Source organism: Colobus angolensis, unplaced genomic scaffold, assembly GCF_000951035.1.
Source record: "Colobus angolensis palliatus isolate OR3802 unplaced genomic scaffold, Cang.pa_1.0 Scaffold299, whole genome shotgun sequence".
Taxonomy (NCBI): Eukaryota; Metazoa; Chordata; class Mammalia; order Primates; family Cercopithecidae; genus Colobus; species Colobus angolensis.
Window position 1 is genome coordinate 3,739,363 of NW_012116254.1, and position 16,559 is coordinate 3,755,921.

Consider the following 16,559-nt stretch of genomic DNA (forward strand, 5'->3'; position numbering starts at 1 on the left):
AACTGCCTCATTTTTCTATTTGCTTAATTTTCTAAGTATTTTTTTTTTTTTTTGGCAACACATTCTCGGACCTGTCAGGTGCCCATCAATATTCTTTGCCAAATGACCAAACACACCAGATAAACTTTCCACTCCCTTCCCACCCGCTCTGGTCCGGGTGTTCTAAGGGAAAGGGGAGCAGAGGACCATGGCAGAATAAGCAATTTGTACCTAATCCATTTCCAGCCCTGCATCTCACCCTGGCCCTACACCATGCCCACTGTTCCCATGGCCTTAATTTCCATGGTTCCATTTTTCCAGAGAATAATGGAAAACTTCCATTCTCCTGCCTTGGCTGGGGGTTGGCATCTGACTGCTCAGGATGGGTAAGTTTCTTGAGGCTCCAACTTTTAACCAGTTCCTCACTTTCAATCCTGTCTTGTACCTCACTTCCTCCCTACCTGTTGTCTGCAAGATTGAGTCTTTGAAGTTGTTCTACAGGATGAATTTTGGCTATATTTTCTTTGCACTGATTTTATCAACATTCCAACCAGTTTCCACCTTTCAGATTACTGTACCTTTTCATCCACTGATGCCTCCTCTACCTTCTCTTGTGGGCTGCCCCTGTGGGTTTACATTTATTCCTTTCTCTTATTTTGGTATGGCTTTGAGAAAAAGAGAAAAAGAGACGAACACATACGACTTAATATAATGTTAAGAGTCTCCATGATTATTTTTTAAACTAGATTAGAAGTATATATCTAAGTTTACATAGGAGATTGGCCTGATAGCTGTTGGAGGAAAGTTTAATATATTTTCTTCCAAAGTAGAGGTCACAGCCCAAAGATCTACAGAAACATGGAATGTAGTGGCAAATGAAGAGTAAGATGGGTGTTAGGCAAAGCAGAGGTGGAGATGGTGGTGAGCTAGAGAGGGCCAGGGACTCTCTGAAAGACACAGTAATGACTCTGCTCCAATTGGACATGGAAATTTAGATCTAACATAGACAGTTCTTCTCATCTTCCTAGAAAACCCAGTAGTTGATTTGCATTAGAGTCTCCTGGTGTTCAGATGCTGGCAATCAAGGTTAACTATACACCTATGGAATTCTCACGGCCTGCTCCCACTCACTTTTAAAAGCCTTCCTTGGCGGACCATACTTACCTAAAGTAACTGCATTCCTGTTGGCCTTCTTCATCATTCATCAATCTCTCATCGTATTAGATAGCTATGTATACATGCATATGTTTCATCATTTGTTTGCCCCCTCCAAATGTAAGCTCCATGCCTGGAGTACTTTTTTTTCACTGCCATTGAATGAAAGATTATTTAAATTGGTGTACGCCAAAGGTTATCTGAGCACTGTCTGTGACTACTACTCCCATGCATTTTGCTCACTGTTTGTGATCTTAGAGGACTTACACAACCATTCTTAACGTATCAGAGCCCTTAGTGTTGTTATACATTTTTATATGTATTAATTTCCCAACTAAAAGACACGCATCTTAGGAGCCACAGCTGTATTCTCTCCAGCTCCCTTATGCTTTACTCACAGAGAACATTAAATATCAGTTTTTTCAGGAAGATCAGCTAGTGAAACAAACAGGAGTTGAGCAGTGTATGACATGAAGAAAAGCACTGGAAAAAGCATTCAAATGTTTGAAACAAATGATTTCTGGGACTTTGGCACCCTCATTACTGCTCCTTAAAGATAGCAACATGATTTGGGACAGGCGGCCTTGATGGCTGGTTTAATACGGAAGTCACCAAAAGTCTTGTGCATTTAGGCTGAAAAAAGCTTTTGTGACTTATGTCAAATAAACATGATAATGCAAACACAGCCTCTGCAAACAACTGCTAATATGACAAAGGGATTCTACTGCTCGAGGCACTGTTTTAATGCAATAGGTTAGTGTCATTTAAAAAATTCTCTATTATAGGTGCCCAAGGACTTCAGTTTTATCCTACATGAACACACATTGATCCAAAAACCAACTGAACACAATCAGTGTAGGTGTTTTTAACTTCCCTGGCCAACACACTACTTAAGTTCTAAAACATGGGATTATGTGTGAATTGACATATATTATTCCACCGGAATTTCTGACATTATGGCTACAGGTAAAGTTTGATGGAACTGTCACTTAGAGTGAGGTAGGTTATCCTCCTTTTCCCTTCCTAGGCATTACGATGAGCTCTCACCGATACAGAACGCACGGTAAGCAGAGCTACTGTAACCTTTGGCTGACTCTGGAGTTGTGGGTGGAGGGGGTGGAACGACCGTCTGTCCTCCCCTGAACTGGAGCTCTGCTCTGTTCCACACTCCTGGCTCACAGCAGATGTGGGACACTCAACTCCTAACAATGGATGTTTTCTAATAACCTTTCCAGTCCCAAGGTGTCACATGGTCCCTTTTCTGGCGCAGGACAGGATTATAATAAAACTGATGCAAACACCATCCTTGAGATTAATACCAGATAACCCTTTAAATGGGACAGCCAGTAAACGAAGCCTTTCAGAAACTTCAGTTACTAAACTTCCTCCATGAGGCCCAAGGCAGACTAACCAGCTGACATTATGGATTGGAATGTTTATAAATAAGATTTTCAGTTATTCTCATGAACCTTACTGTGGGCCGGTCAGTTAGCAAGTCCTATATAATGCTTGTTAAATATCTCAAACTAAGATTTTCAGGGCTCACAGGGATAAAGTGGAATAGAGGAAAGAAGAGAAGCATTTCTCCCGGCTGGGTCCACCATGCTCAGGAGACCTTTATCCTCTTCACTTCCTAACCCATCAATGATGTTCCCTTTTTGGGTTTAGCTCTAACCTGTCTCCAGAGCATCTGATCCATTACTTCCAAGTGTTTATTTAATGAACATTTTCTCCTTCCCACTCCAAGCTATGCTTTCTAGCATTACACTCCTATGATAGTTTTTATTGGTTCAGTACCCATTTGAGTGCTTACCTGTGTTGCAGCAGATATAGGAAAGAATGATGAAACTCAAATTTAACTGGGTAGCAAAATTAAAATTTAAAAAACATGAGATGCAGTCCTGTCTAGTGGGGAGAAGAGCATATGAAGACCTAAGTACACTCTTAAAGTGCCACATGGACATGAAGGAGGGGACACCTTGCCCCATCCTGAAGTCGGGGATGACATCAGAGAAGGGGAACGCCGAGTTGGATCTTTAGTGTTCTTGAGTAATGTGTATTCTTCTCCTTAGCTCTTTAACTGGAAAGGATCATTGAGGCAAAATCTTTTTCTTAATATGCTTATTTCCCACCATAATCAGGGCACTCAGTGCATAGCACTAGCAAACATTTGGTAATACTTGAGCCAAGGCATCACTGACCCAGGTGCCCAAGCAACAGGGCAAAAGTGAAGGCAGCCCACCCACCAGGTACCACGCAGAGCTCTCTACTCGCAGGCTGAGCTCTCTCTGTGTGCAGCTTTACTCTGAGGAAGTCTAAACGTAGTACAGAATTTCTTTTTTTTAAATCCTCAGGAAGACTGTCTCCACTGAGATGAATGTAAAGATAAATTCTACCAACATTTTTCAGATTGTTAAATGTCAACAGTCCTGCTTCATCATCATCACAAACGCACAGCACTTACCATTTGCCCAGTGATATACTAAGTACTTAATATATAGTTCATGCACATAATGCTCACACCAACTGTATGTGGTGGGCATTATCATTATCCCCATTCTATAGATAAGGAAAGAAGGCATGAGAGAGATGAGGTGACTTCCCCAAGGCCAGAGAGCTAATTTTGTGTTACCAGGATCCAGAGTATGCTCTTAGCCACTCTGCTCATCCTTACGATTTGGGGTGGTAGTCATATCACATCTGTCTTTTGCACTCTGGGATACATAAACACTAAGACAAGGTATTTGCAAAAACAAAGACACAGTGCTCACCAAACTACTATTTATTTAGCTTTGTTCCCTCCCATCCAAGACTGCTGATCTCTAAACAAGCATCAAAACCCAAAGCTCATTAACATCAGAGTGAGCTTCAATAAGGTGAACACTACAATGATGTACAATTACATCCTAATAATTCAATGCCCAAGAGCCCTATAAAACTATTGCAAGACCCAGGATTGTCACAGTATGCAAATGCACTAGGAAAATCATTACCTATTTAGTCCCCTTCATTTTGATGGGTTTAACATGAGAAGAATAATCCATGCTACAAGATGAGATTTCATTTTACAGCTGTAGTAACCAAGTACATAAAAGCTTGAATCTGTCCCAATAGCTTCTAAAAAATTTTTCCCATAGTGTCAGAGGCAAAAATAATGAAATCTTGCAAATGTACAGTTAATAGGACCCTAGTGGATACTAACTTCAAAAATGCATGGTCTATAAGACATTACAAGGCTTGATTCTAGTTTCTGCACTGTTCCTGTTAATAACAATGTCTAATTAAAACATCTGTAAAATACTGATAGTTTTAATTTTACATAAAATTTCCAAAACAACTGTTACACAGTATAATAGGTATCTGCAATGAATAGGTTATTAATGGAAGTATTATTTTAAATTAAAATCTGGTTCTAAATTTAAATTAGTCATCTCTGGCTAATGAAGAGAAAAAGAAGTCACCCATGCTGGGAATACAGTAGAAAATTTAGTTTTCAACATCTATTAAAGCAAATTCACTGTATCACTTGGGCTAAAGGACAATTCTCTTTGTTACTTCTGTCTTCTCCATTTGGCACATCTGATGGATTTCACAGTTGAACTCAATATTAGAACTACAGCCTAATGCACCTTTTAATACATTACTTTATAATTTAAAAACCACCATTCAACTTTCTTCACAGTCTGAAATCCCCCCTCCCTGTTTTCCAGTGAGGAGACAGCAGAGAACACTCTTCCCTGTGGTAGCTTCTCCCTCTCAGCCCTGCCTAACCTGATGAATATTTTAAAAGGAATGGCACAAAATCTCAGCTTTCCCTTTCTTTGGGTCTCATCTTCAGTTACAAAATAAAAGAGATTTGCAAGGCTTACTGGCTGGCCGGAATTCAATACCTTTCTTTCTAATTAATGCACAACAAAAGAGGGTTAAAAAGCGATCAGCACTGACTGGTGTATGTCTACCGATGCTGGCACTGAGTTGGTCAGGGATTCATTCCAGACAGTAAGAAGCTGCGTTTCAAGTTGCTTCAGACGCACACATTGCTTCACAACAGGTGCTGCAGAATGTGGTCCACAGCATGAGGGAAACTCTCACAAGTTAAGTAAGGAGGTGGATTAATTTTGTCTTCATCTGATGCTCGGTATTTCCCTGAAATGAAAGTAAAGCCAGTAAACACAGGCTACCACCAGAATGCTAAATTAATCATACCCCATGAGCACCTGGGTCATCACAGAACCACCCTTACAGTTTTGAGAGAATCAGGGGCCGCACATCTCCCAAATCACCTTTTATTGAGGCTTCAGGATGTAAACGAGGCAATCAAAGAAATGTCACATTCAGCCTTTCCCCAGGCCCTCTGGTCATTCACAATGGATAGGCCACAGGTACTGGGTCGCCTGACAGCTAAGATTCTCTTCACATATTCACAGCTGATGAAATCATTTTCTTTCCCCTACCCTCAGCCCTAAAGATAGGCTGGTGATTAAATTAATTCTTCAAAGTGGAAGCCCACACCCCAGAGGGCAGAGGACTCATCCGCTCCCAATGGCGACCGGGAACAGGATGTGCTGCTGACATGCAGGGATCCAGGCAGCCCGGGAGCCTGGCAGATGAGAAGGCCCTGGGTTGGGGAGGGAAAGACTGATGGATGCTCGCAGGCCTGGGGCCAGGCAGGACAGGCCACTTGGCATCATGCAGCAGGCTCACTGCCTGACTCTCCCAACCCTGGAATTCAAGATGGCCTGCTGTTCTAGCACCTGACACAGTTTAACACCTCAACACAGCAGAGGAACCATTCCACAGTGGTCACAAAGAGCTTTTGCAAGTCAGAAGGTGCATGGTCCCTATTTAAAGACCCTTTAATGGGTCCCAGTGCCTTTCAGAAAGAATCCAAAATCTCTACTGCTGCTTACCAAGCCCTTTGTCATACAGTCCCAGCGACCCTCTCACCTAAGCATGTGCTACTGGCTCACCAGGCTGCAGTTCCAGACTGGACTTGGCTTTTCTGAGGGCCTTCATACCTGCCATTCCCTTGTCATTCCATTCTTCTCACCTACCTCCTTCATGCTTCAGGTCAGACCCCACCTTTCCATCCAAATTAAAACCCCTCCCTTGTCATTCCCCTTGTTCTTTGCCTCTAGAACATTCACAACAATTTGTAATTATGCATTTATTTGTTTAAAATGTCTCGCATTTAAGAAGACTAAGTTTTTTGAGAGCAGGGATTATATCTATGTCCCAGTGTATTCCAAGTATCTAACATAGTGACTAGCACATAGTAACCACCCTGTAAATATCTTTTTAAAGACTGAATGGAGGGAAGAAGAGAGGGGAGGGAGGGAGGAAATGCAGAACGCAGCTCCTGCCCTGTAGCCACCAGGGCTGCCTCTGCCCTTCACCTTTCCCCTTGCTCTCTCATCCCTTTGTGGTCTCTGTTATTGATTCTTCTGCTCTTCCCAGTTTTCTATGCCTAAATTCAGCTCTTTCAACAACAGACATGCTGTTTTCTACAACTACTTCTTTAAGAGGCTTTGCCAGACAAACACAAAGCCTGAAAAACCCTCTTTTTCACATCTTTGCATTATGGTGGAGAAGACGCTTCCTGTCTTATCTTACTGATTGTAACTTCTTACAGGAAGGCAGCCAGCATCAAATGTACAAAGGTAATTAATACATACCTCACTCTCGTTAGCACCCTGAAGGCACCTGTCCATAGTATGGTCCCCGCAGCAAGCCCTACTGCCAGTTTTCTTCCCAAGCTTAAATATCATTAAGTATAAACTCCTTTACAAGGTTTCTATTTGATCTTACAAGTAAGTAATGACTGAATATTACTATATTACCTACTTTCTGGATCTAGTGGTCTAAGGGACAAAGACATAAGCTTCTTAGCCATGGAGTTAAAGGCTTTTGCTTAGTGTGGCTCTGCAAGTGGGGTTTCTACAAAGTACAAATTGACAAAAGTGGCTTAGGTATATGTTCTAGTTCTAGCACCTAGCACTATGCCTGGCACACAGCAGGGGCTCAATAACATTCACTGAGTGAATGAAGCTCCCTGCATTGCTCATGGCTGACTCACTCACTGCTGCAACCTGTGCTTTCATGGATGGATAAATGATGAACGGGGGGAGAAACTACAGGATGCTATGTTGATGATATATGAAGTCAAAGAAGGATCCTATTTTTTTTTTTTTCTAGATGACTGTTTCACATGCTAAACAAATTCTGGTTAGGACTAGTCAAAAATATTTAACAAATAACTGATCAAATTATACTGAGTATCTACCCTGTGCTACCCCTTGAAAAACAAAATTGCTCAAGATGATCCACAAAAAGCACTTGTTATTGAATATTAATTAAAATACGGTTATTTTCAACATTGGGAAGCCTAGCACTTGTCCACTGCACTGAGTTAAAATTTATCAATGGAGCTGGCTGTTCCACGTTTTTAGAACAGTAGGGTTATTCATGATTTTTCTGACCAAAAATCAATGGTACAAATATGCCTGTTTCCAAGAGCTGTACTTAGTTGATTTACTAATTACACATTTTGAACTTGATTGTGTTATGCTGATGGCTTCTCAGAGACTAAACTGATGCCTGTGAAAGGCTGGTCACAACCAAATGACAGTCAGAAAAGATGACAGAGCCAGTGGAGACCAGCCGGGAGAGCTGGGCCCATCAAGACACTGGCAGAGGTACCATTTTGAAGCTCACTGTAAATCCTTAATTACATGAGCTAAAACAAAACAAAACAAAACACTCATGGGAATAATACACAAGAGCAAAAATAGTTATCTCAGGATTTCTTCAATAATGAGAAAATAAAACAGCAAAAGGCAGAAATCTGAAAAGAAAGATACATGGAGGCTGGTAAGTGTGGCTACTTTTCCAGATTTTATTTCATTCTTCCTCTTCTGCTTACTCACAGGGCTGTTACATTCCTGGGAAAGTGATCATTTTGACTGAGACATTTGAAAAAACCCACTGTGTTAATTCTAGAGTGACTGGTGTTAATATCTGCAGGGCTCCAATGGTTCAATTCAGGCCTCAGGCACAAGCAGACAGTGTTTTCACTCTTTGTACAGACCTTCGCCACATACTTCTTATTCAATTGTAGCTCCATCTACATTTCTTGTTTCTATTTGAAATTCAAAGCAGATTTTAAGCAACCACATTTTCTTGAACAAACATCATAGTCACTTTTTCTAAAAAATTTCCCAGTAGTCACTCTTCTTTGACTTTATGTTTAAATATTCCCTTCTGTAAACAGCCTATTAAATAGTTTTACTACCATGATATGAAACCAGGCAAGTGAGCTCACAGAGACATCTATGGAACCACTTATCTGCTATTTGATTTATAAGAGTCTGATGATATTTCTTGGACAAGATTTCTGGCTGTCATGTGTTGTTAATTCCAAATGCAGCAGGTGCCATTTGGGGGCAGCACGCAGGGGAAGAAGGCCTTTTCATTTTAACGGTAACAGTTCATTAAGTTCCCAATGCAATAATATTCAGCCCCACTCACAGATCTTATGCCTATTCTTTCCTTACCTCGAAAGGACTTTATCAGTCCCACTCTACACAGGATCATAAACTATGAGGGCAAGATGGGACCAGTCCAATCCCATCATTCTAACAGGGCCTGAAAAGGGGAAGAACCTTGACCCGTGTGTCACACAGTTAGTTAGTGCAGAGCTGAGACCAGGACCCAAGGCATTTAACCAGTCTATGGTGGTCATAATACTCTATTAGTGAATCCTCCCCACTAAGGTCTTTCCTTTTTCCTAAATTTATTTGAGATACCATATAAAGTAAACCTAATAGTGCCGGAAATACTTCTTAACCTTTTGCCCACCACAAACAGTAAGTAAAAAGAAAAAAAGAGTTTTTCAAATATTTTTGTAAAAGTTCAAACATTAACACAAAGAATCAGATCACTTAGCTGGCCAGTTCCTAAAGAAATCGGTATCACAGTCGTATAGGCAGCAGAAAAATAAAAAGTATTTTCACAGAGCACTACCATTCATGGTCCTTTGCTTCATCCCTCTGTGGTGAACTGTACATCCAGGAAATAATATAAATGCTGTCAATCAGGAATGGTTATCTCTGGGAAAGAGTTAAAATACCTCTGAGCCCTCGTCTTCCTAGCTTTGTACAGCACGGGCCCTTCCCAATTGTTTCCTATAATCCTACGCCGTTTTACTTTTGCTTTGTGGCAGAAAGAGAATAAAAGTGCCCAGGGCTCTGCCATTTCTGCAAAGATTGTTCTTTAAGTCAACTGTGTACTCTACTATTCTGTTTTAGAAAATGCTTTATACAGAAGATACATACCAGTCTTTACTAAGATGCCCAGCATGCCAACATCCTGAGCCCCACCAACATCATCCCTGCAATCCTAGAAAAGCATAAAGAAAGCATTTAGTGCAGTGTCTTCAGTAAGCTAGCCAACAAACCTTACCAACTGTTCATTAGGCTAGGGTGTCCAACTGTAATGCCATGTTTTTTATTGAAATAGAAAAGAGAAGATGTAAAAGGTGAATCCACATGTAATACTCTGAGGAAGCATTCCAAGTTTGGAAAGGGAAGTATCTCAGAGGTGGAAGGTATACAATAGAGTAGTAATCTTGGTAACCAAACACAGACAGCAGAGTTACAATTCTCTATGCTTTGCCACACCTACATCTATTTATCTCCCCATTAAACAGATCATGGAAAAATGCATTCTATCCATTTGAGAGTAAATAATCCAGCTGCAGACAGTGAATGAGTTAGATTCAGAAGATGGCTTTTCTGTGGACCACGTAGTAAGCTATCGTTACTTTCCATCCCATTGTCCTAACAGGTAGAATCAAGTTAAATCCAGATACTCAAACAGACTCTGACTGTCTGATGTTCACTTCACACTTGGGAATAACAGATCATTCTGAAAAAGAAGCTCCTCTTCCTAATTATTATTCAAGACAAGGATAAATATACTTGGTTAAATTCAATGATGATGAATGCAAGGTAATTAAAATTCCAAAGACTGAAAGAAAAATCAAAAAAATTAATCTTGCCACCTCATGTCAATAAGCAGGATTGATTCAGACCATGCCTGAAGACAGTTTTTTTTTCCCTTAAAAACCATTAATATTGTTCAACAACAGCCCTTGAAAATGAGTTTCAGAATGTCAAAATCCTCATTCAAGGTCCAACTTCAAACCTTTTCTGTTACAGCTAAACTTTCCCTGTTGAAGAGTGGAGATGGGAGAGAAGAGACAGGGAGGTGGGAAAAAGTGAATGTGGACAAGGAGAAGGGGGAACCACCACTTTCCTGGATAACCAACAACCCTCCATGCAGTTGAACACAGTTACTGCATCCCTTCCCATCTCGCATCCTGTCCCAGGGCCAGCATCTCCTGGGATAAAGAATTCTGAAGCCTCCAGCTCGGATAATCACTTCTTCAGACGCATTTGTCTAGGAAAGGCAGCTAAAGGCTTGCCAAGAGGAACAGGTGTGACTCAAAAGATGGTTTCTCAAAATATTATTGAACTCAGTGATTATCCTATTCAATTTTAGGTGAATGATTATAGAAACAGAAGATAAAATCAGGAGGACTGTGATACACATTTCCACCATCACAAGTTAAAACAGCTAGAGAGGGAGTCCCGAGCTCAAGTTCTACTTCCAGTTGTGCTACTAATTAGCTATGGGAATTCAAGCTTGGAGATTCACCTCTTCGGGCTTCAGTTTCCCAGTCTATAAAATGAGGAGTTTTGGACCAGACATTTGTGACGATCCCTCCCAGCTTGACATATTATTATTTAAAAATTGAAATATAATCCTGGCCACTAACTTATCATGTGGCAGTGTGCTTTCCAGCTCTTTTCCCATCGAGACACACACAGGAAGTAACATTTGCCTAGCACACTGGGGTAAACTGATAAGATGCTCATGGCCACAGGTGACCAGCCAGGGCCTCCAATCATCCCAGGCTCAGCCCTGCCACTCAAAGGGCTAAGGTGATCAATATCTTTAGCTATTTGTGGCACACAAAGAAGTTCTTTCATAAAGCATATGCTAAGAAAAAAAAACAACAGTGGTAGAATTCTTTGGTACAGGTTCTCATTTGTGTAGTGGTGTTCCTCAAAAAGACATTTAAAGCATTCAACTAACTTGCAATATAATGGCTTTTGAACTATGTATATAATATATAAACATACATATATATATTATAGGCGTTAACTACATATATATATGTATTGTAACACACAAATCTCCCATTACGCTATGGAGAAATGTCAGAAATAATAAAAATTTCAGTTATTTAGAAGAATACCACTAAACATTGACAGGAAACCTTGTTTTATAGGTAGCCACTTATATACTTATGTACAGTAAGAGAATGTCCCGTTTCCTAAAGCAATGTTTCCAAGCTGGCTCTCCCAGCACGACAGGTGAGCCGGGAGCACCTCCTGGGTTCTTCTACTTACATCTCCTATCATGACAGCCTCCTCAGGTTCACAGCCAGTGCCTCGCAATGCTTCCAAAAAGAATGTCTTCTCTGGTTTCCCTACGACTGTGGCTTTGGTATCTGTGGCATACTCTAAAGCAGTCACAAATGGTCCAGGCCCCAGGGCTAAGCCATCTTTCCTCTTGTAATACCTGGCTTTGTGGATTGCTATCAGAGGTGCTCCATCCAGGAGTAACCTAGAGAGAACAACAACAACAAAAAAGAAATTGACTAAAAGCAAGGCTTTTATGACTGGGAAAGAATGTCAGACTTACAAAGTGGCTTTATTCACATCCACAGAAACAAACAGTTTCTTATTAACTTTTAATGACTTGCTGTCTTCTAATGAATTCACAAAGAAGTGCCGGGAATTACACTCAGATACACTACAGAAAGGTGATAGATTATTAAATTTGGGATTGCTTCAACCTTTTACCTTTAGTGGTTTCAGACACTTTACCCAAATCACCAGGGAAAGAGAATTAAGAGAACTAAAGCTAAATAAGACACTCCAGGGAAGAAGCTTAACTTAATGAGACAAGTTGTTTCAACCTTCCCCAATGGTAAGCAGGGGGCTCCTGAGCCTTTTACAATACTACACAATTGTTGCTGCAGTGACATATTAAGTTAACTCCTAAAATATCTGAACTCCTGTTTCCTCTACTCCAAAATGTAAGTTTCTTTTTAATTCAGAAATTTTTAATAAACTGTTTTACAAAGAGTTTCTGCTTGCACTTTTACCTCTTATACCTTTTGATTGCTTTCAACATTATTTTGCAAATCAGGCCATCTTTCCTGAAGAAAAAGATTCACGGGAGACCCTTCCCTGTCAGGTCCCTTCCTTTGTCCTGATACAGGACAAACAATACTCTCACATCAGACAAAAGGACATAAAGAGTTTTCTCATTATTTTGATAAGCAAATTCTACCTATAGCTAAGAATCCTCATTAGATAAGCAAATTCTACCTATAGCAAAACAAGTCAAAAAGTCCCCAGAAATTTAATACTCATTTTCCAACACCCAACCTAAAACAACTGCCATCCATCACAATAATACAGCCTTTAGTCACATGGCAGAAGTACTCATGCACATATTATCATCTAATGGCATGTGGGACATGATATATTTCTTAAACCGCTTTTAACCAATGTAATAAATGATCTCACTAGCTTAATTTACTTTAAGTCATCTACTTGGTTAAAATATTTAGTATGTCCGTCAAGGAAGAATTCATCATATCTTACCCTTCACAATTATGAGTAATTAAGCGCTCAACTATGACACTGCTAAATTATTTTTGTCAGTGGGCATGGAAATGCCTTCCTGTGGGAGATGCAGAATTCAGACATTTATGATTAAATATTTTATTAAGTAAAAACCAATACTATTACAGGGCCTTACTGTTAGTTACTACAGATTGCTCACAGCACTGGACAGATCCTTCAAATTTATTTGCTAATATTAATACAAATTTATTTCTTAAAGCTGCTCTTGAAATACAACTATTAGGAAACCTGGCAAAGCCACTCTGTTGGCCTTAAAGACCTACAGCTGACAGCAATGAGTTACTAACGGGTGACTTATCTATCTCCTCTCCTGTCACCCCACCCCCAAGCCCACTTATTTGCTACTCTACCACGGAACTAGAATTCTTTATGCAACAGACCTCAAAATTGCTTTCCACTTATATAGCTAAACTGAAAACTCATTTGATTTAGCTTTGTTAATATTTTATTATATATTAACTGGGGATAAGACTTATCAGCTTGATTGATGTGTGCACTTAATTCCCATGCAGTACTTTAATGCCTTCCCTGGAACAGCTGAAACTGTGGGTTCCTCTACACTTCTCTAAATGGGAATTGGTTCTACACTAGGCTGGAGAAGTATTATACATCTCTCAGGGAAGCAGTTCTTCCTTCTACTGTTCTTCTCTGCACAGCATAAGCTTTACTGAATCTTTGAAGAGTCAAGGCATACTGAGGATGGACTGAAAAGTAAAAGTTTTCTAGGACGCGGATTAAAAGATCTTTCATAGTTAAACATTTTTTAAAATATCAGAGCCACCCCAATACTTGGAAGTATTTTTATACTTACTAGACAGGGCAATAAAAGCTTGGCTGTCACTATGGCTTGTCCCCCCAAAATTCATGTGTTAGGATATTAATTCCCAATGCAACAGTGTTGAGACAGGGGCCTTTAAGCGGTGACTAGGTCATGAGAGCTCCACTGTTATTGAGGAAGTAGGTTAGTTATTGCAGGAGTGGGTTCCTGATCAAAAGGATGAGTTTGGCCCCCTTCCCTCTCTTGCATGCGTGCTCTCTTGACCTTCTGCCTTCTACCACAGGATGATGTGGCAAAAAGGCTTTCACCTGGTGCAGGCCCTTCAATCTTGAACTTCCCAGCCTTCAGAACTATAAGAAATAACTCTGTTCTTTATAAATTACCTAGTCTTAGGTATTGTTATAGAAGCACAAAATTTTAAAAGATAGTTGTTTTTAATACAAAGACAATATGTCAGCAGAAAATCTGAAAATTTTTTGTCTAACTATAAGACTACTGGAGGCCAGGCACAGTGGCTCATGCCTGTAATCCCAGCACTTTGGGAGACCAAGGTGGGAGGCTCACTTGAGGCCAGGATTCCAGACCAGCCAGAGAAACTCCAACTCCAAAAATAATATATATGTAATTATTATAATTATAAGAAATAATTATGTGACTTGCTTTATTGTGATAGTCACTTTATTGCAGTGATCTGCAACCAAATTCAAAATATCTCATAGACATGCCTGCATTTGGAAGAATACTAGATTGGTTTTTGGGTTCTGGGTTTTTTGCTTCTGCAATAAAGCAAGTCACATAATTATTTCTTATAATTATAATAATTACATATCTATAATTATAATTTTTTTAAAGGCACAAAGAAGGTCTAATTCAAAAATTTCTGGTTATAAATTCCATGTATGTGAATAAATAAAGTGTAAAAAATCCTAGCCCAGGGAGCAGGGCTACCATATAAAAATCTCAGGCACAGCAGCAAGAGAAAGCTGAAGGGGTGATTTAAATTTAGAGCCACACAATTCCTCGAAGCCCTAGAACCAGAAATATCATTTGACCCAGTAATCCCAAAGGAATATAGATCATTCTATTATAAAGATATATGCACGCATATGTTCACTGCAGCACTAGTCACAAAAGCAAAGACATGAAATCAACCCAAATGCCCATCAATGATAGACTGGATAAGAAAATGTGGTACATATACACCATGGAATACTATGCAGCCATAAAAAGGAATGAGGTCATGCCCTTTGCAGGGACGTGGATGGAGCTGGAAGCCATTATCCTCAGCAAACTAACACAGGAACAAAAGACCAAACACTACATGTTCTCACTTATAAGTGGGAGCTGAACAACGAGAAGACATGGACACAGGGAGGGGAACAACAAACACTCGGGCCAGTCGGGAGTGTGGGGGAGGGAGAGCATCAGGAAAAATAACTAATGCCTACTGAGCTTAATACCTAGGTGATGGGTTGATAGGTGCAACAAATAATCATGGCACACGTTTACCTGTGTAACAAATCTGCACATCCTGTACTTGTACCCCAGAATTTAAAATTGAATAAATAAATTTAGAGCCACAGAATATTACTGAAAGAGACCCAGAGAAACATCAAGTCCAACATGACCTATTTTACAGATGAGATCATCTGAGATGCTGGCACCAATCAAGGAGAGCTAGAACCAGTGCTGGAACCCGGAACCTGAAAACCAATCTGGGATTCTCCCAAATACTGGGATGTCTATAAGATATTTTGGATTCAGCTGCAGACCACTGCAATACAGCAAGTATCACAATAAAGCAAGTCACATAAATTTTGGTTTTCCATAGTCTATTAAGTGTGCAACAGCACTGTGTACAAAAAAAATGTACATATGTTAATTTAAAAATACTTTATTGCTGAAAAATGCTAACAATCATCTGAGCCTTCAGGGAGTCGTAATCTTTTTGCGGGCAGAAGGTCTTGCCTCGATGTTGATGGCTGCTGACGGATCAGGGTGGTAGTCACTGAAGGCTGAGTCACTGCAGCAATGTCTCAAAACAAGACAACAGTGAAGCTTGCTGCATCAATTTTAATCTTCCTTCCATGAAACAATTCTCTGTAGTATGTGATGCTGTTTCACAGTATTTTACCCACAAAAGAAACTCTTTCAAAATTGTGAATCAATCCTCTCAAAGCCCTTCTGCTGCTTTATCAGTTAAGTTCATGTAATATTCTAAATCTTGTGTTGTTATTTCAACAATGTTCGAAGCATCTTCACCAGGAGTAGATTCCATCTTAAGAAACCACTTTCTTTGCTCATTCAAAAGAAGCAAGTCCTCATCCATTCAAGTTTTATCATAAGATTGCAGCAATTCAGTCACATCTTCAGGCGTTACTTCTAATTCTAGTTATTTTGCTATTTCCGCCACACTTGCAGTTACTTCCTTCACTGAAGTCTTGAACCCCTCAAAGTCATCCATGAGGGTTAAAATCAACTTCTTCCAAACTCCCGTTGATGTTGACATTTTGACCTTTCATGAATCACAAATCTTCTTAATGGCATCTAGAATGCTGAATCCTTTCCAGAAGTTTTTCAATTTTCTTTGCCTAGATCCATCAGAGGAAATCATTGTCTATGGCAGCTATGGCCTTACAAAACGTATTTTTTAAATAGTAAGACTTGAAAGTCAAAATGACTCCCTGATCCGTGGGTGGCAGAATGGGTGTTGTGTTAACAGGCATGAAAACAACATTGATCTCCTGGTATATCTCCAACAGAGCTCTTGGGTGACCAGTTGCTTTGTCCATGAGCAGTAATATACTAATGGGAATCTATTTTTCTGATCAGTAGGTCTCAATCGTGGGCTTGGAACATTCAAT

The 16,559-nt window shown here is 40.0% G+C and overlaps 1 protein-coding gene across 2 annotated transcripts in view; it reads right to left on the minus strand.

Moving 5' to 3' along the window:
* Window positions 1-3,901: 3,901 nt before the first annotated feature.
* Window positions 3,902-16,559, minus strand: part of HDHD2 (haloacid dehalogenase-like hydrolase domain containing 2) — a 48,278-nt gene continuing 35,620 nt past the window's right edge. Inside the window, exons 5-7 of one of the 2 annotated variants that reach the window (XM_011949355.1) lie at window positions 11,610-11,826; window positions 9,468-9,531; window positions 3,902-5,280 (exon numbers count right to left, since the gene is read on the minus strand). In XM_011949355.1, the coding sequence (XP_011804745.1) occupies window positions 5,177-5,280; window positions 9,468-9,531; window positions 11,610-11,826 (385 nt within the window). In that variant the 3' untranslated portion in view covers window positions 3,902-5,176. Of the gene's footprint in view, window positions 5,281-9,463; window positions 9,532-11,609; window positions 11,827-16,559 lie in introns of both variants that reach the window. The other variant, XM_011949356.1, reaches the window with a different exon arrangement.